Source organism: Vombatus ursinus, unplaced genomic scaffold, assembly GCF_900497805.2.
Source record: "Vombatus ursinus unplaced genomic scaffold, bare-nosed wombat genome assembly UNPS02004405.1, whole genome shotgun sequence".
NCBI classification, from domain to species: Eukaryota; Metazoa; Chordata; class Mammalia; order Diprotodontia; family Vombatidae; genus Vombatus; species Vombatus ursinus.
The window spans coordinates 117,170-138,120 of record NW_020944183.1 but is presented as its reverse complement, the minus strand read 5'-3'; the positions used below and the strand labels follow the sequence as shown (position 1 = coordinate 138,120).

The 20,951-nt window shown below is 49.1% G+C and overlaps 1 protein-coding gene across 1 annotated transcript in view; it reads left to right on the top strand.

The window, feature by feature from the left end:
- Nucleotides 1-2,553: 2,553 nt before the first annotated feature.
- Nucleotides 2,554-20,951, top strand: part of LOC114023199 (extracellular matrix protein 2-like) — a 19,708-nt gene continuing 1,310 nt past the window's right edge. The window contains exons 1-8 of the mRNA XM_027835746.1: nucleotides 2,554-2,719; nucleotides 5,220-5,660; nucleotides 7,382-7,648; nucleotides 8,685-8,800; nucleotides 10,379-10,511; nucleotides 10,996-11,153; nucleotides 13,659-13,798; nucleotides 20,263-20,589. Coding sequence (XP_027691547.1) covers nucleotides 2,554-2,719; nucleotides 5,220-5,660; nucleotides 7,382-7,648; nucleotides 8,685-8,800; nucleotides 10,379-10,511; nucleotides 10,996-11,153; nucleotides 13,659-13,798; nucleotides 20,263-20,589 — 1,748 coding nt within the window. The remainder of the gene's footprint in view (nucleotides 2,720-5,219; nucleotides 5,661-7,381; nucleotides 7,649-8,684; nucleotides 8,801-10,378; nucleotides 10,512-10,995; nucleotides 11,154-13,658; nucleotides 13,799-20,262; nucleotides 20,590-20,951) is intronic.

Here is a 20,951-nt window from a genome sequence, read left to right as displayed (position 1 = left end):
ATGGTGTGTATTTGTGTGTTGTATGTATGTGTGTGTGTGTGTGTGTGTGAGACAGACAGTGTTAACCTGTTTCTGCTATCTTATTATCACTGAGACCACGGAAAGGGGCACTGGGGAAGACCCTAGACTAAACTGACATAAAATCCCCCTCCCCTATACATACACTTAGCTCCATCCTGCCCGACCCCATCCACATCACAATGATCCCACAGAGGAAGTCTTTGACAAGCCCAGCAACCCTCTCCTCAGTATTTCCTCAGTACCCTTGTCTATCAGCCAGCCAGTCTCTGCATCCACTGAAACCTAAGCCACGCAGCCCTAAATCTAGCACCCCTAAAAACTCCCAGAAGAATCCCAGGATAATCAACTACTGCGTACCCCATATACACATCCACTGACCTCCCAGCGGGGTGAGTAGAGGGAAAAAAAAACTCCCTTCACCAAACAACATCACCTTGGTGTTCATCTGCCTCCCAGCCAGATCAGTCCCTAGTCTTGGAACATACCTGAAGTGTTCACTTAACTAGCACCTTGGCATACAATAAGAATTGCTACTAATCATCCTCGTGAATGGAAATTCTAATTTTGGACTTGGGCTGTATTGGGAGGCAGAATTACAAAAAGTAAGCGAGCTGGGTTCAGAGGGCCTGCGTTCAAGCCCACCTCTGACATTACTCATGTGACCTTGAGCAAATCATGATCCTATGATACCATGATTTAATGTATAGAACAAAGGTTCTTAATCTGGAGGAGTGGAGAGTGGGGAGCCTGTGAACTTTAAACAAATTGATTTGTTGAGCCATTTCAGTTGTGTCTGACTCTGTGTGACCCCATCTGGGGTTTTCTTGACAAAGATACCACTCCAGAGTGGTTTGCCCTTTCCTTCTCCAGTTCATTTTACAGATAAGGAAATGGAGGCAAACAGGGTGAAATGATTTGCCCAGGGTCACACAGCTAAGAAGTGTCTAAGTTCATATTTGAACTCAGATATTCATGGCTCCAGGGCCATCACTCTATCCACCGTAGCGCCACCTGGCTGCCCAAATGAATTGATAACTGTATTTTAATATATTTAACTTTCTATGGATTTCATTTTATGTGTTTTAAAAGAATTCTGAGAAGGGGTCCCTAGACTTCAGCAGACTGACAAAGAGGTCCACAAAAAAAAGGTTCAGGACCCCTGGTCTGGCATCTCCCTTGTCCTGTGTCCTAGGAAAACATCATCTTAGTACCCTATTCAGTTCTAGGTACTACATCAGAACTCTGGCAAGCCAGAGAGGAGGAGCAACCAGGATGGTGAGGGGACTGAAGGGAGATGATGTCATAATAGCAGCAGTTAAAGTTACTGGGGATATTTAGCTGTCTTTGAGTAAATGGAAGGCCATCATGTGGAATTGGGAGTAGCTTTGTCCCTCCTAGCCCTGGAAGACAGAACTCAGGAGCACCATCTGCCTTGGATTAGATTGTCTTGGACCCCCTCTTAACTCTGTTCTGGTGTGGATTCCTTTTGAGTTGGGGTTGGACTAGGTGACCCTAGGACCCTTCCAATTCTCAATTTCTGGCTTCTGTGAAGGTAGGAAGTTCCCACACCAGGAGATTTCTCACTTGGGAACTCTTGGCCTACTGATATTACCCTGTCTACATTGGAGGCTGCATCTCTGTATCCCACACCGGGATGAATAAGGCACAGCCCTTACCCTTGGGAAATTCCCAATCAAGTTCAGGTCACTGAGCTCTTTCTCTCTCTCTCTCTCTCTCTCTCTCTCTCTCTCTCTCTCTCTCTCTTTCCCTCTCTCTCTCTCTCTCTTTCTCTCTTTCCCTCTCTCTTTCTCCTCTTTCTCTCTTCCTCTCTCTCTCTCTCCCCCTCTCTCTCTTTCTCTCTCTCTCCTCTCTCTCTCTCTCTCTCTCATCCAGAGTATTGGCTAGCTCAGATGATCAACCATGCTGGGTAACTAAGAGTGCTCTGTATTTGGGAAGCCAGTCCTGGAATTAGTCCTGGGGATGGTGGCTGGCAGTCCTGAGTCCTGAGTGAACAGGGCTCTCCTCAACAGTGGGGCTCACAAACGCTGAGACAGAGACCTCATTCATTGGGGGGGGTGCAGGGGAGGGTGAAGAAGGCCCCAGGGCCTAACCACTGGAACCCTCCATTCCCCTTCTTAGCCAGTGGATTAGGGAAAGGGGGTGGTAGGTAGGGTATTGGGCCAGGGCCAGAAGTAAATAAACTCGGGTCTGATTTTTTTTAATGCTTTAAAAGGGAAAAACTTAGGTCCTAAAAAAAAATCAATTTCTCTTGCTTCTCCAGTGGAAGAAGGGAAAGTTTGGGGCAAGGCAGGTGATGGGTGTTTGTTTAGAGAGGGGCCCAGAGAGCAGCGGGTTGGTTGGGGGGGAAGGGGAGGGGGGAAGCTTAGGCATAGCGGAGCTCCCCCAGTCAGCAGGGTAGGTAGGCAGCATAGCTGTGGCCTCTTTCTGACTTGCTCCCTTTTGGCTGAGGCCAGAGTGGGTGGGAGACACTGAGCAGAGCAGGTAGAAGGAAATTGTGGGGAGGAGGAGGCCATGGAGCTCATCTTCCTCACTGGGTTGGCCTTCTGTCTGATGGGCCTTTCTGGGGAGGCCAGGTTGACCGTGAGACAGCTGACCAAGGAAGAGCCGGGGAGGAGTGGGCCAACCAGAGAACCCCTGCAGCTAGCATTGGAGCAGCCTGACTTGGGTTCCCGTGAAGGTGAGGAGAGGGGATGCTCAGGATCCCAGAGCTTTGGGGCATGGGGCTGAAGCACATGCGGGGATCCCTGGAGAAAGGAACACCTGAGATGCTTCTCCTGGCAAGGGTGACTTGAGAATCCAAAGCCAGAAGCCAGTCACTGAGCAGCCCTTCATTTAACAAGCCCAGGGTGAGAGGCTTCTTCCAAAAGAAGACCTACTGCCTGCGAGGCGAGGGTGCCCAGAGCAACAGCGTGTGGAGGGGGGACAAGGCAGAAACAAAAAAGAATCAGCAGTAGATGGTATCATGGAGCATCAGAAGGCTGCAGGGGCTCAGAGGAGGGCAAGCCCCCTGGGGAACAGAGGTCACCAGGAAGGGAAGGCTTCTGGGAGGAGATGGGACTGCAGCTGGGTGTCTTATCATTGAGATAGGTGGAAAAAAGGCGAGAGGAGAGGACAGGTCCTTCCACCCAATCAAACCAGCTAGGGCCTGGAGGGAAGAAGGAGCGTGGGCAGGGAGGGGACTGCCCTGGCTGGATCAGGGGATGGGGGATGGGGGGGCTCCATGTGTCTAAGGGAGCCAGTTGGAGAGGTAGGAAGGAACCAGACTGTGGAAGGCCCTAAATGATAACTGGCCACCACATCCCCAGGAAATGGCTGACCAAGCCATTGACCAGGGAGATGCCAGTGGCCAATGAGACCAGTACAGACCAACATAACTAGATGTCTCTAACTGCCTCCAAAGGCACCTCACTTGATGGAAGTGTGACATAGCACAGTCAAATTCAAGTCACATTTCAGGAAACAGTGGCATCAGGGATGGATGGAACTGTGCTCTCCCTGGCTTTAAGTGATAGCCCAACTGTTGTGGTGAAATCCATCCCACACACTCTCCCCACCACCCCAATTTATATGCTTTGATCATTTGGATGCCTCTTTGTATTAGAGAGAGTGATGGATTTGAGGTCATGAAGACCTGGGTTCAAATCCTGCCTCAGATAAGACAAATAGCTGGGTGACCTTGGGAAAGTTGAATCACCTCTCTGAGCCTCAGTTTCCTTATCTGTAAAATGGGGCTAATAATAGCACCTGCATTTAAATTGCTTTGCAAACCTAAAGCACTTATAGAAATGGGAGCCATGATCTCCCCCCTCCACATCCTCCATGTTTCTCATTCATATTTGAGGAGGATTTATTTAAAATGGCATCTACCAGTGAGAAGGAACTCTTACAAACACTTTACTCTCTTGATGTTTCAAATGTAATCTCATTTTTATCTCTCAACAACTCCTCTAAGGAATGTTGGTTAGGGTCTTTTTCTCCCTAATTTGAAGATGGAGAAAATGAAGTTCAGAGAGGGTAAGTCACCCCCTCCAAGTGCATGCTAAGGGTCCAAGGTCAGTAGGGTAGGGAAGAGGAAAGGAAAAGACGTCCTCCACGGCCCTGCCCCTCCTGGTGTCCCTGGAGCCCTTAGATTGTGTTGGCCTTCCTCACACACAGGCTGACCTGGTCTCTGAGTGGTGCAGGTGGGTGACTGGGAAGAGGGAGAAGAGGAAAGGGGGGGGACAAGGAAGTTGCCTCCTCCTTCTTCCTTCCCTTTTGGCAGGGTAGAGTGGAGTCTACCATAGGCCATGGCTTGATGCTTTCTGGGCGAAATGGTGGGAAGGCAGAGAAGAGTCCCTCCCAGTTTTGGTGACTTCTTTGTTCTTATACCAACTCCAACTTGGTGTCAAAGGGCTGTCAAGCAGAGCTTGCCTTCCTTGGCTGTGAGCCAGCCCCAGCTCTGGGAGGCTGCTCATATGAAGAAGGGTACTCCATGGCCTCCAATATTTGAAGGGCTGACCCACAAAGGGAGACTTTCATATTGTTCTCCTTGGCCCAGAGGCCAAGGGTAGAAGCTCCAAAGAGGTCAGTCTAAGCTTGCTGTCAGGTGATGAAGACTGGTCTGACCTAGAGTAGACTGGGCCATTTCCACAGGGGGTGGCTTCCTTCTCCTTGGAAGTCTTCAAGCAGAGACTAGAGAACTGTTTGTCAGCCTGTCACAGGATTGGACAGGGGGTTGGAGGGGGGTGTTGCTGAGGTCGCTTCCAACTCTGAAATTCTGTGAGGCAGCTGGGATCTTCTCCTGTTTTCTGCCTTTCTCTGGGACTCAGTTTCCATATCTGTAAAATGATGGGATTGGACTTGATTTCTAATGTATGCCAGAACAGAGTGGGGGAGGGGAGTAAAAACAAAAGAACCAGGAAAAAGAAAGGAAAAAATGAGGGGAAGGAACAGAAGAAAAGAGGAATATAAGCACCACCCCAGGGTACTTTGGGGTCACCACAAAGTGATAGGTTGGACTTTAGCCTCTGAAATACTGGTTATATGGCTCCTCCCCATCCCAACCCCCAATCTCACCCTCTCCAGTCTGATCCTAGATTTTCATCAGGGAAATTTCTGGGCCAGTCTCCAAGGTAATGTAGCACCCCTGCTCAGCTATGTCTGTGACATCTGGCCAAATCTAGTGTATCCTTTCGCAGGGATGGTGAAGCCCATGCTGAAGCAAAAGCACGGAGTGAAGGCTGTGGATGAAGAGACAGTGGCACCAGGACCTGGCTACCTGAGGGCCAAGAAAACTCCTAAGGTGGGCACTCACAGCCATGTAGACCTCAGCCAGGCCCAGAGGTCAAGTGGCAAATCACCCTCTAGGAATCACAACAAGGGGCCCTCTCGACGCAAGATCCATACTGTAAGGTTCCAGGAGCAAGAGGCCAAGCCAATCTATCTGAAGATCGAGATGGGAAGGAGAAAGGAAGGGAAGATAGAGGCCTTACCACCAGCCATTAGCCAATCCAGGAAAAGCAAGACACTGCCTCAGGAGGTGACTAGCCCCAAGGAAGAGAGGAGGAGCAGGAAGGTAGAAGGTGGTGACTCCAAAAAAGTCAATCTCAAGAGACAAGAAATAAAGAAGACCATCCAAGGTAAGGAGGCAGCAGAACCAAGAGATGGAAGGACTTGTGGAGAGGAGGAGTCATTGTGCAGGATAAAAAAGTCAACAATGAAAACTCTGTTCTCCCCCCACCCCCAATACAGAGCCAACCCCAGGAATTGGGCCACTATTAACCCATGTAGGCAAATCTCCCGAGGGACCTCCTAGGTTTCAAGTGGCTTATTGGTGAAAATGTCCTGATAACCAAAGGAGGCTGAGGTTTCCTGGAAAAAGCAAAGGTCTAGAGTCTGGGTGGGTGACATAGAAGGGCGCCCCCAGAGGAGGGACCAAACACCTTGGAGAGGGAAAAACCTCGGCCCGGGAGGAAAGGTCCCATGACTTCTCACTATCAGGACATTTTCACCAATAAGCCAGATGCTCCCTGGGGAAGAGCAAAGCCAAAGGCGTTGTCAAGGCCTAAGCTTTTGTTCAAAGCCCCTGTGATGCAGAGACCTCCCCACCAGAGATATCCCAGAACCTCAGGCATCTCATCAGGAAGGACCCAAGACACTCAATTCCCCAAGGGGAACTCCTCATCAAAGGAACACAACCCAGACCCCCAGAGAAAGCTCCCCAGGGCCAGTCAAACCCTGGAGCAGCAAGTGAGGCCCACCTGTCTTCTCTTCTGTCCCTTCTTCCTACCTCCAACATTATAAAATTCTCTTCCCAAAGTCTCACAATTCTCAAAAACCAGCACCCTTACCTTTCTTGCTGCCTCTAGTCAGCACCTGGCCCAGGAAAGGAGCTGGTACTCCCCTCAGGGGGATTGCCCAGATAGCTTGCTGCACTCCTACTCCCAAAACTCAGCTGATCTGCCTTCCCTGCTTGGCTAACAGCGGATCCTACATCCAGAGAAGGGAGAGAGGCGACACCATTCAGTTCAGCCAGACCTTCCACATCCCCACCCCCAATTTTACAGAGGAGGAAACTAACAGCCAAAGCGGGGATTGGGACAGAAAGCATGGGAGTCAGGATTTGGGACCCAGGACATCTGACTCCAGAGCCAGCACAGTTCTTCCTTCCACATCATGACTTTCCCCATCATGATTTCATTTTTGTTTGTTTGTTTGTTTGTTTGTTTGTCTGTTTGTTTGTTTTTTAGGCAATTGGGGTTAAGTGACTTGCCCGGGTCACACAGCTAGTAAGTGTCAAGTGTTTGGTCTGAGATCAGATTTGAACTCAGGTCCTCCTGACTTCAGGGTGGGTGCTCTATCCACTGTGCCACTTAGCTGCTCCGCCCCATCATGATTTCAATATATTGTAGGTCAGCATAAGAAATTAAATGGGAATTTGGTGAGAGTTTTACAGAAGCCGCAGACGACACATGAAGGCCAGCAGACGACAGAGAAAAAGTTTAGAAACTCTGAAGTGCATAAAATATATGTATAGTGTTGTATAATATCAACATATTTTATCTTTCATTGCCATAATGAATCAAGTTTTTCTCTAATATGAAGAGAGGGCCAAACATTTTACGTGGATTTTCCAGATCACACCGTACCCTTAACCCCTGTGATGTAGAAGAGATTACTGTACTCTTTTTCTTGTTTCAAAGTGCCCCCATGGATTTTAGAGCTGACTCTGCTATTGGCTCACTGGGTGCCCTTGACCAAGACCTTCCTCTCTCTGAGCCTCATTGTCTAGGGACCCTTCAAGCTCAGGGTTACTGTGGCTTCCTCATATTTTGTCCTCTGACTCTGCCTTCCCCCTCAGCCATCACCTGGCGATTACAACTGAAGGCAGAAGGCCAGAACAACAGTGACCTGGACAGGAACTGGAAGGACTCAAGGCCTAGCCGTGGTGACGCTCCTCTCCTCCATCTGCCCATTATCTTTCCATCTCTGGGTCCTCCTGAGGAGATTATGCCATCCCTCCTGGCCACATGCCACTTGTCTAAGGCCACCATCTCCTGTGGAAATGTCAAGATGAAGGTGATTCCACCTCTCAATGACCCAGGCCTGAAAACCCTCTACCTGGCAGGTAAGCACCAAGGGCTACAGGGCTCAGGCTCCAAAGTCACCAGAAGGCCAGAGGCCACACGGTGGCTGGATCATCTTGGGCAAGGCCTTCAGGGGCTCTGGGACTCAGTTTCCCCTCTACAAAATGACAATAAGAATCATGGCCCTTCTTACCCACAAAACAGCCTGAGGATCAAAAGAGATGGGGAAAGCGTTTGGGGGCACAAATCACCATCCAGACGCAAGAAGATATTATTAGACTATTATTATCATTACTATCATTAACAATACTTCCCTTTGACATATCCTTATGGGATCATATATCTAGAGCCAGAAGAGATTACAGAGCCCTTCATTTTACAGATAAGGAACTGAGGCCAGAAGAGGTTAGATGACTTACTCAAAGTCACACAGCTGGCAAGCAGTAGAGATAGGATTTGAACCCAGGGTCTTTGACTCCAAATTCACTGTTCCAATGCACTAACCCTACCTCACAAGTCTCATAGGCATCCACCTCATACATTTCTAGAGAGCTTTAAAGTTTATAAAGCACTTTTCAAAGATTATTTTCCTTGAGCTCTACAATTGTCCTGTGAGGTAGATAGAATAGGTAATATTGGTCTCATTTTGCATGTGGGGAAACTGAGTCTCAGAAAGGACACGCAATGTGCCCTGGGTCCTACAGCTAATGGCTGAGGCAGGATTTGAACCCAGGTCTTCTAGACTCCCAAGTCCAGCACCCTGGCTGTCCACATGGGGAACAAAGCCCTGGCTGGTCTGACCAAATGGAAAGCCTTCCAATGTGGGCCAAGTACTCTGGCTTCCGAGGATAGACCTTGTTCAATCTGGAGAGACTCAGCACTGACCTGGCCATAGACCCTTGGGAACCTAGGTGTTGATGCTGGTGAGAGTGATAGCCTAGGAGTCTCATCATCCTTATTAGAACCCAGGTGGGCTGGCAACCACAGTGCTCTGCTGGGGGTGGGGAGAAGAAACTAGAGTTTTGAGAGACAGCATGGTAAAATGTGGTGGTGTTTTTTTTTCCTTTTTTTTCCTAGAGAATGAAATTTCCAAAATCCCAGCTGAGACCTTCAAAGGCGTGCCTAACCTGGAGTTGCTAGATCTGAGCAAGAACAAGCTGGACACCCAGGGCCTGCATCCTGATGTCTTTAAGGCATGTGACCCTAGTGCTCCCTCTTTAGATAGCCCCTGGTTGAGGGGTAGAAGTGGAGCTGGGGAGGGGAATGACACAGAGAGATGGGAGAGTGCTGAATGTCTACCAGGGATGGGGAGCCTGCAGCCTCAAGGCCACATGTGGCCCTCTGGGTCCTCAAGTGCAGCCCTGTGACTGAATCCAAACTTCACACAATAAATCCCCTTCATGAAAGGATTTGTTCTGTAAAACTTGGACTCAGTCAAAAGGCCACACCCAAGGACCTAGAAGGCCACATGTGGCCTTGAGGCTGCAGGTTCACCACCCCTGGCTAGGCATTTCATGAGGATGGCTACATAGTCTGATGGGAAAGCCAGGCCCCTTTCACTCAATAGCTCTTCTACCAGCCTATCAGGGGCCTGAAATTCCACCACTAGAGCTGGGTTCTTTTGGCTTAAGCCTGAATCTGTGACTTACCCAAGGCACTAAAGAAACAGAAACCATTGGGAAGGGGGAGGTTGGGGGGTCAGGGTCAGCATGGTGAAGGCCTGTCAGTCAGGAGTCCTAGTTTCTAGTCCTGCCTTGCTGGGTGACTTTGAATAGTCATTCTTATTCTCACTCTTGTTGTTACTGCTGTTGTTAGCAGCAGTAAGAAGGTAGGTGTGGCTTTACCATTGTAACCAATGATTTTCCAGTCCCTAGAATACCTGTAATATGCTCTGCTGTCAGCCCATATAGAGGCTTGCTTCCAGAAATGTGCGACTCTGAATAGGGGAGGGGAAAGGTCCCTCCATCATTGCACTAGCTTCCAGAATCAGGCTCATCAAATCTTCATGGGGGCTGAGCTGATAGGTGCCAAACTTCTTATCATGGGTCCCTTCAGCCCCATATCTAGACATCTAGTTTCTTCTTAGTCAGAGGAGCATGGATCTAGGACTGAAAGGGGCCTCAGAAGTTATCTTGTCCAACCTCCTTCACAGACGGGGAAACTGAGGCAGAGGTGTGGAATGACCTCCCCAAGGTCACACAACTATTAGGAGACAGAGGCAGGCTTTGAACCCAGGACCTCTGACTCCAGAATCAGCATGATGGTGGTGATGGTATCGTTGCTGCTGCACGCACTTCCTGTGGAAGTCCTAAACTTCTTCCTTTCTCTTCCTCTCCCTTGACCCTTTCTAGATCACCCTCATGGGTAATATAAAAGTCCTAGCTACGATTCTAGATCTTCTGTATTATATTTTCAGCACAAACATGAGCACATGCAGAGCCCCATTACATGTCTATCATAATGGCCAACACTAGCTTGGAATTATACTCAATCCACACGTTATTTGAATTGTGAGAGTTGATATTGATACAACATTTTATTGGTCACTGAAACAGCCTCATAAGGGGCGGGCATTGTTCTCATGCCTGTTGTACAGGTGAGGGAACTAAGGCTCAGAGGGGAAGTGAGCTACCCAAAGCCACTCAGATAGTACATAGTGGAACCATAAGCCTAATATTCAGGCCTTTGGACTCCTGATCTGGAAGGCCTTCCACTCAGCCACCACAAGTGCCTCTCTAACTTCTGAGCATCCACCATTTGTTTCTCCACAGGATCTGACTCGGCTGAAAAGATTAAACTTGGATGGAAACTCTCTTTCTGCTGCCCCTGAATTGCCAGGCTCTCTCCAAGAGCTCAAGGTCAATGATAACATCCTCCAGGGCCTTCTGAGGACCAGTTTCTGTGGTGAGGACAGGGACCATAAGGGGCTATTTGACCTTCAGCACCTGTCCCCACCTCCCCTGAAGGATTGGTTGTCCCTCGGTTCTCCATCATGGAAGGATTCTAGGGATTTTTGACAAAGATTGGAGAGGCTAGTGCCCCCACTGGGAGATCCAGAGCATGGGGTGGTGGAAAGGAGAGCTGGCTTTGGAATCAGAGGAAATGGAGTTCAAAAGCTGGGACGTTGGACAAGTCTCCTCCCTGGGCCTCAGTTTCCAGTCTTCATTTCTGGAAAACAAAGACGTTGGACTTAATGGTCTCCCCAGTCCTTTCCAATTCCAGGTCTCTGATTCATCACTGAATGATCCTTAGCAATGAACAAATCCTAAAGGGGTTCTGGGCATAGACTTGGAGACCTAGCTTGTCCCTTCCTTTCGCCACCTCTCTCAGGGCCCTTCTCTGGCAGCACTGCTCACAGGCCGAGGTTCACTGTGCTCTTTTCCCCCAGGACTCACCAAACTGTTGACCCTGGAAGCTGAAGGAAACCAGCTGCATGATGGGAACATCTATCCTCTGGCCTTCCAGCCTCTGAAAAGCCTGATGTATCTGAGACTGGACCGAAACCACCTCCGGGGCATCCCCCAGGGCCTGCCTGCTTCCCTGCAGGTAAGGGCCAGAGTCCTTCCTGGGCCAAGCTCTTTTGGAAGGGTGGGACAAAAGGGGGCAGCCCTCTACATGGGGGAGGCCACCTCCCACAACACAGCAGGGTGGCCCTGGACACTGAAGATTTTCTTCATAATCTTTACTTTAAGCAAAGCTAATACATGCCAATCCAAAGTGACAACAGAGAAATTGGGGAGTGAGGAGGTATTGACAAAAGGATTCCCTTGACAAGAATCAGCTCTCCCAGGGTTCAATTAACAAAACCTCATGCTGTCTGAAAAGAACATTAGATTTGGAGTCAGAGACCTGGGTTCAAATCTTGCCTATTATCTGGGTGATCTCTTGGCATAGCACTTCTCCCTGTGCCTCAGTTTCCTCCTCTGTTAAAGGGGAGGGGGTTGGGCTACCAGCTCTAAAACTAGGTTCCAATGGGGCCATCTCTAGTCATCCTGATGTGGCCACTGGGCCCAGATGGCTCCAGAGGAGAAAGTGAGGCTGGTGACCTCGCACAGCCCTCCCTCACTTAAATTGAATTCACTTGCAAGTCATGACATCACTTCCTCTTCAAGAACAAAGGACAAACAACAACTGGGATGACTCCAATGATCCAAACTCCCTTTCTCAATAAGTAAAGAAACACTTCAGTGCATCTGAGGAAACTACATTTTGAGAGGATCCCTGGAGGAGGGAGGGTTATTTTTTTTGCCAAGGTAGCATTACCCTTCTCCACCCAATTTTCTCAGGCTGGATCAGTTCTAACCCAATCCTCTCATTTTCCATGTGGGAAAACTGAAACCCAGAAAAAGAAAGGGACTGAGTGACTTGACATTGCATTTGGAGCCCAAAGACCCAAGTTCAAGCTCTGGCTCTGCTCCCTTAATACCTGGGCCCTCAGTTTCCTCATCTGTAAAATGAAGGGGGATGTCTAGGGCAGTCTAAAAGTCACAGCTCAAGGTCCCAGCAGCATCCTGGCCAAGGTGGAATTGGACCCCAGGTCTCCTTTCTCCTGGGTCAAGAGTTCTGTCCATTGCACAGAATGGAAAGGGATTTCCCTCTACCCAGGCTCCTTTCAATAGGAAGTCCCCTCCTAGTGCACTGAAGATGGGGCTCACTTTCCAGACATCTGGGCTCCACACAGTGCTTTTTTAGGGACACACCTGCAGGATGAAGCAGTCCGCCTCCCATCCTTCTCTGGCCTCAGAGCTAACTGGCTTGGCCAAGGCTTACTTCTGGTATAGGGGCGGCGAGGGGGCGGGGTCCCGCTCTGGAGTTTGGAAGGAGAAGCCCTGGGACTCTAGGGGTCTAATGGAAGGGGGAAATAGGTCTCGTGTCCAATGTCAGCCCTGAAACGCCCACCAAGCTTCCTTTCCAGGAACTTTCCCCCTTCCCCTCCGCCTCTTGTTTGCTTTGGATGGCTGTGTGCAGGAGATGCTGAATGTTTTTTGTGGCAGCTGTCTCCCTCCCCTGGCACCAGGGTGAGGGAGCGGGATACAGACCAGGGTCTGTTCTGCAGACCAGGCTCTTTTGGAGCCAAAGGGCGTCTTCTCAGTCATGGCGTGGTGGAAAGAGGAATGGCTTGAGAGGTCCAAGAGCCCTGAGTTCTGGTCCTGGTTCTAGCATGAACTCGCTATGGGTAACCTCGGTTTCCCATCACAATGAAGGACTCGATGATCACTAAGGTCCTTTCTAGCTCTCAATCCTCTCATCTAGAGCTCTTCTTGGGACTGGGCCAGAGGGAGGAAAGGGACACACAGGAGGGTCTGATTTGCTAGAGCAAATGTGTAGCTCAGGGAGTGCCTTGGAGCCAGTTACCGTAGGGACCAGCCCCTTCAGTCAAGATTGCAGGAGAAGGGCGGGAAGGGACGTGGAAGGGCCTTCTTGCCCCAAATCATAAATTTAGAGAATGGTGAAATAGGAAAGGACCTCCAGAGGCCAGTTAGTCCAAAGCTCTTATGTTAGAGAGGAGGAAACTGAGGCCCATGGAGCAGAAGCAATTTGCCCAAGGTCACAACAGGCTCCTAGATCTAGAGCTGAAAGGGACCCCCACATTTTACAGAGGGAGAAACTGAGGCCCATGGCGATTACATGATTTCTCCATAGTCACACAGGTAGTAAGGCAGCAGAGTCAGGACTTGCCCTAGACCACATGACCCCAAAGTCAGTATGAACTAGGAATTGCTAGCAGCTGCATCACTAGTGGGTTGATGAAATCACCGACAGGTGGATGAGTGGCAGGCATCACTAGTGGATGGGGAGACAGTAGGCATCGCTGGTGGGTGGATGGCAGACATCATCAACACTTGGTCCCTAGGTAGTAGGATGGGGCTAGAATCTCCCTGTTGGGAGACCAACCTTCTGGTCCCAGGCCCAGGCCCCCTTTTCCCCAACCCCTCAAGTCGTCAGGAAGGCAGGTGACTTGGCGTAACTTGGTCTATAGCTTCAGGAAAGGCCACCAATCTGCCTCCTTGCCTCATGCTTTCTGCCCTCTTGGGACTGGGCGGGGTCTAGGAACTCCACCTTGACACTAATCACATCGAAGAAGTGAGTGAGCGTGTACTGAATAAGACCCAAAGCTTGAGCCTGCTGGTACTAAGCAACAACCGTATCCAGGAGGACCGCATTGCCCCCCGAGCATGGATCGACCTCCCGTGAGTGTGGCCCCCCCCCCCATTCCCCTCCTCTCATTTTAGGAAAAAGGAGGAAACTGAGGTAAGTGGCTTGCCCACAGTCACACAGCCAGTAAGGATCAGAGGTAAGATTCAAACCCAGGTTGACACTTTGCTGACACTCTGCGCCACTCCACAATGCCCACAGAGCCCTACTTCTTCAAAGGAGCTCTCAGCAGCTCTTTTGGCCTCAACCAACAAATGTAGCCCAGAGGTTACACGCCAAAGGTCTGCTGCATCTCCCCCTAGTTCCTCTGGTGGCCAACAACACTTCTACAAGACAGCTGGTCCAGCCAGGGCTCAGGCAGTAGCTAGGGCCATGGAGCAGGGCTGTTCTGGGGAGCTGTAAAGACAACTGTCACCCCCAAGCTCCAGTGTCATACTGAAATATGAGCCTTATTAGCTGTGGGCTCTGACCTACCAAGTTACTCTTCTTGTCTCCTCAAGTAGTAGACTTCAGGACTTTCCTAGTTTACCCACTGCCCAAAAAGCATCCTACAAACAAGGGTGTGCTGGTACATGCTTAACAATCAGATCTTGCCCCCAAAAAATATATATATGTGGGACACACTTTTTAGTTTCATCTGAATTTTTAATATTTTCTCCATCACTTTCTTAAGCCTAGGCAATCAACAAACCAACCCATGAAGCCCTGATTTATAGCATTTGCCAATTAGATGACTCTCCCAGGCTGAACTTTGCACAACTTAAGGCCCGTCTTCCCTGACCTGGGCTTTTTCTTCCACTCTACAGTCATGCTAAATCTATGCTTCTCCCCAAATAAATGAGCATTTGCCAGGTTGACTTGACCTACCATGATTCAATTACTATGCCTAGCCTTGTGTATAAGCAGCATGTACAATAGAAAGGGCATTGACCCTTCCCACTGAGCTTGGAGTCATGGGACCCAAGTTTAAATCTTAACCATGCACTCCTCCCAGGACCTCCTTTTCCTCCTCTCTATCATGAGGGGCTTGGACTAGATGGCTTCTGAGGTTGTTTCCAACTCCAAATCTGTGCTCATATAGTAAGCATATAGTAAGCACTTAATAAATGCTTGTTAACTGATGATCCTATCCTATGATGCCATGATTCCTCCAAGGACTCCAGAGTTCTCACCCGATTCAGAAGGAGAATGGCTTTCTTCCCTAACCTCTCCCCTTCTCTCACCCTCTGCCCCCCCAACCTTGCTTGCCGCAAGGTAACTTGGGATTGGTCTCATGATCATAGATAGCTGGAAAGTAATCTTAGCGATCATTTAGTCCAGCTTCCTCACTTTAAAATTAAAGAAACTGAAGCCCGGAGAGGAAGAAGGCCGAGGTCACACAAATCCTCTCAATATTCCCATTTCCTCTAAGACAAATCCAAAACCATGTGGGGCTGGAGATTGAGAAACAAAGGATGTTTCCAAAACACATGGGCTTAGTTTGAGCCAAGGCCCCATTCTCCCATCCTATCATTGCCATGCCTGTCTTGCTTCCTTGCCACCTCTGCTCTGCCAAAGTTGAGGGTGACAGCTGGCCAGAGACAAGGGGCAGGAGAGCCAGAGGTAAAGGCACTTACAGTTGGACTGGATTTGGGGCAGGTCAGAGGTCCAAAATCTTGGTAGCTTGGTGAGGTTCAGAAGAAGGCAGGTCATCTCAGAAGTTGAGAATGAATAAGTCAGGAATCTGAGCTGTGAGGATGGGGTGAGGTATCTATTGTGTCCCTCTGTGGTCTCAGGCCTGTCTACTCTAAGACTAGTGCTGGTTACCAAGTAGCTGGAGACAATATCTCACTCCCCTTTGGCTCATTATCAAGCTCCGTGATTGCTTCTAGGTCTGAGCCCACTAGCTAGGTCTTGATTTCCTAATTCCTTGTCCTTCAGTCTCCTAGCCCAAGTCCCCTGCTGCCTGACCTCCTGTCCTCTGGAGCTTACATGCTGTGACCTTTGCTCTATCGGCCTTAGTAGACCTCCCTGAACTTGACCTCGTTGTTGTTATTCAATCGTTTCAGTCATGTCCAACTTTTTGTGATCTTATTAGGGGTTTTCTTGGCAAATATACCAGAATGGTTTGTCATTTTCTTCTCCAGCTCATTTTACAGATGAGGAAATTGAGGCAAACAGGGTAAAGTGACTTGCCCTATTACAGCTAGTAAATTTCTGAGATCAGATTTGAATTCAGGTCTTCCCGACTCCGGGACCAGCACTCTATCCACTGCAGTGCCACCTAGCTGCCCCAGACTTACCCTCAGGTCTTTCTGATTGATAGCATCTGCCTACCCTCCTCCTGTCTATCCCTATTCCCCCTCTCATTTCCAACCTGTTGCTGCCTAAGGAATTTGGGGTGCCAATGGGTGTCTCACCAAAGGCTCAGGAATATCAGAGCTTTGCCTTAAGAATATGACTCTCCATTCACTGTTTCAGGAGGGATAGAGTCTGGATGCTGGGGAACCAATCAAAGACTATTACAATAAGCCAGGGAAGAGGCAGTGATGACCTGAACTAGGACATTGAGAAGGAGAGTGCAGAGGAATGAATGGATGAAGAAGACACGGCTGGACTTGGTGTCTGGGAATAGGGAGCCAGGGACAAGGAGAAAACCAAAGTTTCAGGGCAGGAAGGAGCTGACGATCTACTGATTCTCAGAGAATCAAATCTCCTGCCCAGTATTCTTGCTCCATTCCAGGAAAAAGTTACCCAGAGCTTTTGGGTTCAATTATTATGTTTTTCTCTTCCCCCTCCTCGCCAAGTGAGGCAAGGGAAAGCAGACACCAGTTTTGGTGGAAGAGAAGCCCCACCCAACTGCTCCGTTGGCCCGCTACGCCCATTGTGTGGTGGGGCTGGCCTCCCTTGTAGGATTCCCAGACAAGCCCTGGCAGCAGGCCCCTCAACCACCCAATCTGGCCCTCCAAATGTCGGGGTCTGTGGTGGTTGGGACAAAGGGCTGAGCAGAACTGACCCTCCCACATTCCCTTAGGAGGGAGAAAAGACACCATTCCCACTCACCTCCGTCCATCACTGGACGTCTTCAGGTAGAGGATGGATGGACATTTGTTAGCAATGCCATAGAATGGGGCAGACTAGGTGGCTGTTGAGGCCACTGCCAGTTTGGGGATGCTGTGGAGTCAATGCCATCTGGGACCATCCATCCTTAGGAAGTTCTGCCTTACTGTCAGCCCAAAATCTGCCTCCCTATGACATCCTTCATCACTCCTCAATGTGCCCTGGCCAACCAAGTAGGATAAGTCTTTCTTCTTACACACGTTAGTCCCTCCAGTTCTTGAAGAGCTTGTTTAAGATGCCCCAAGGTGCCTCTTCTCCAAGTTAAACATACTCAGTTCCTTCAGCCAATCTTCATACAAATGCCATGGTCTTCAGTGTCTCAGTGAAGAAAGGGTTTGGTGAAGGAAAGAGAGGCATAAAGAAGATGGCTAAAGGGGAAGGGTGACTCTAACTTCTTTTTGAGCCTGAGTCTCCCCATCTTGCCCAGGCTGGAAGTGTGGTGGCCACTCATGGGCCCCATCCCAATGCAGATCAACATGGGAGTTTCATTCATGACCTGGGCCCTTTCACATGCACCTTTAGGTAGCCTGGTGGCCCCCTGCTCTTTGGGGGCTTACCGATTGGTGCCAGACTTTATTTGGACAACCAATTGGCTTAGCCAACAGCAACTTGGAACTCCCAAGCTCAAGTGATCCACCAGTTTCTGCCTTCCCAGTTGCAGGGATTGCCCAAGCCAATCTAGTGAACTTTTAAAGTTCTCCAAAAGTACCTGTTTACTCTGCTAACTCTATGTTATCCTTAGCTATTCTCCTCCTTTACCAGGCTAGTTTGATTTACCATTATAAGCCTATCTAGTCTTTCCCACCATTAACCTAGATTTGACCAGATTTCCTCAATGCGTGTCACAGGTAGGAAAATCCACAATTCGCCCTTGCCACCTTCTCTGTCACTAAGTAGTCTGTATGTCTTTGGTCACTTCACCTCTCTGGGCTCTCTCTTTCAGAGGTCCCTTCAAAGGTCCTTTCTTGTTCTAAATATCACCGATTCTCCCCTCTTCTTTGGCTTTCAATTCTTTCCTCCCCTCCTCATTATCGTTGATGTTGTTTTTCAGTCATTCAGTCATGTCCAACTCTTCATGACCCCGTGGACCATAGCATGCCAATATTCTCCATGGGATTTTCTTGGCAAAGATACTGGAATGTTTTGCCATTTCCTTCTCCTATCCTCCTCATTATAGGGGAGGCTAAAGAAGGGAGAAAGGGGGGGGAGATGAAAGGGAAGGAATCCAACCAAAGTGGGATGGCTGAAAGATGTCCCCTTATCCCATCCTATCCCAAAGTATTTTCCTCATGACCCATCACAGTGCCTGAAATGTTGTCATTTGAACTTCACTTTTTAGGGGTACCCAAAAAGCCTGTCTCAGACTCTGAAGCCAGGAGACTTTAGGGGTGAAGGGATGGGGCGGTCAAGGGTATTAGGGGAGCAGAATGGAATGGAAGAAGTCTGCCAGTTTCCAGATTTTGTTTGTTTAACTTGAGGACAGACTGGAATCTGTGAGGAAAGAGGAGGCAGACAGAAGAAACCTGGTCACCACCTGTTTTGATTTCCATGATCGGATACTGCCTTAGCTCCTTCCATTTGAATAATCCTCCAATATCTTTATAACTCCTGGGGTAGCCACAAGGGCTTTGGACCAGACATGCACAGTTGGAAGCATCTGCCTTCCTTGTGTTAGGTAGCAGGCCCGGATGAAGTCAATCCTTTGCCTGGGGAGTTCTCACCAAAGTAAACTCAAATCTCTGAACCCCAACTTGGACCCTGATAGCTAGAACAATAATAATAATAATAATAATAATAATAGCTAGAGCTTATAGAGCCCTTTAAGGTTTGGAAAGCACTTTAGATATGCCATTTCATTTAATCCTCACAACACTCCTGGGAACTCGGCACTATAATTATCCTATTTTACAGATGAGGAAACTGAGCCAAAGAGAAGTTAAAAGAGTGGCCCAGGGTCACTCAGCTGGGAAGCAGAATTCAAACTCAGGTCTTAATGAGTCACTTAGCTGAACCTAAGACAGCTGGCTCACCTGATGATCTTAGGCCTCAGCTCTCACCACCTCTACTTGGGGAACGGACAAAACAATGGAGAAGACAAATGGGTGCCCAGAGAGCTGGAGGAAGAAGCTTATGGACAAATATGAACAGAGTAAGGCAGGCAGAGAGGAGGACTATTGTTAGTGAAAGAACCCTTGGATGTTAGAGCTAGAAGGGGCCTTATTGCTCATTAATTCCAAAAAGGGAAACTGAGGCCCAAAGAGGGGACAACACTTGCACGCAGTCACACATCTAGTAAATGGCCAAGCCAGGATTAGAGTCTCTTGACTCCCTGGGCATGTTTTCTGTTACACCTGTTGAAGGTAAGAAGAATGAGAAAAACAACTTAGAAAGGAGCGAGCAGGAGAAGTGTCAACATCTCCAGTGAGAGAGAGAAAGAAAAGTCTTCTGGGTATGGGGACTCAGACAGAAAGAGTTTTGTGTGTGTGTGTGTGTGTGTGTGTGTGTGTGTGTGTGTTCATGTGCATATGTGTATGTGCATGTGTGTGGGGGTGTGTGGGTATATAGTATGTGGGGGTGTGCATGTGTGTGTGTGTGGTATGTGTACATGTGGTATATGGGTATATGTGCTTGGGGGTGTGTATGTGGGGTATGGGGTGTGTGTACATGTGTATATGCATGTGTGTGCATATGTGTGCATGTGTGGGTGGTGTGTGGGTGTATTGCCTGGGTGGGTAGGTAGGTGTATGTGTGGTGGTAGGGGTATGCATGTGTGTGCACACATATGTGTGTGGTGTGCGCATTGTGTGTGATATGTGGGTATATGTGGGGTGTGTGTGTATGTATGTGTGTATGTGTGATTTGTACCCTGAGAGTCTTCATCCAGTGCTAAAGTGTTTTCTTAGACTCAGTGACCGGAGGGGCAGCTAGGTGGCGCAGTAGATAGAGCACTGGTCCTGAAGTCAGGAGGACCTGAGTTCAAATCCAGCCTCAGACCAAACACTTGACACTTACTAGCTGTGTGACCCTGGGCAAGTCACTTAACCCCAATAGCCTAATAAATAAATAAATAAATGTTTATTAGACTCAGTGACTGGAATGGGACTGATCTCTCCAGTCTGAGCTGGGAATCTGGAGGGAAAGAATTCAGGATCCCAAGCTGTATTCCTGAAGCCCCCATCTAAAGAGGAGAGCCCCTTAAGAGCCCTGGGTAACAGTAGAACAGTAGAACAGATGAGCAGCAGAGGCCAGAAGACTGTTCTTTGGTGGGCCTGTCCAGGATATTCCAGCATCCCTTCCCCTATTAGGAAATTTTGACTCTACCCTGGTCCCTGTGTCTGTCTTACACTTTGTCCTTAGACAAAGTGTTAGACCTAAAGGTCTAACTCTCTCTCTTCATTAGGAAACTTGAGTCACTGGACCTGTCCCACAACCGCCTGGTCCATGTGCCCTCCTTTCTGCCTCGTGGGTTGAGACGGCTCACGCTCCATCACAACCAGATTGAGCGTATCCCTGGATATGTCTTTGCGCACATGAAGCCGGGCCTCGAGTTCCTGCACCTTTCTCACAACAGCCTGCGGGATGATGGCATCCATAGTGTGTCATTTCTTGGCCTGCACTGGTCCCTGGCGGAGCTGCTTCTGGACAACAACCAACTGCAGGCCATTCCCCAGGGCATCCTGGGTCTCAAAGGGTTACAGGTGCTTCGTCTCAGCCACAACAAGATCAGGTATAGCAGTGGGAGATGCCACCTTTGCAGCCACCCTCTGAGCCCCAACACAGCATGCCCATTGGATAGCAAAACGTTGCTGTCTCCAGGGCAAGCCCCAACCAAAAGACAGCCTGGCCAGGCTCGCTGCTTGCTAGGGCAACTTTTGGCCACTACTACCTGGAGGGCTGGAAGGTTTCTAACTCAAAGATGGAGCTCCTAAGATTCCTGGCCTCTTCTTCTTCATGGCCCCCATGGTTCCAGGAACCAGGAGCAAGGACCACATGAGACAATGCTGGTGTCAAGGTCCAATTCTGACCTAAGATCTGAGAGCCAGAGAGTCAGAGCAGGGACCCCAGGGAAGGCAGGAGACAGCAGGGACC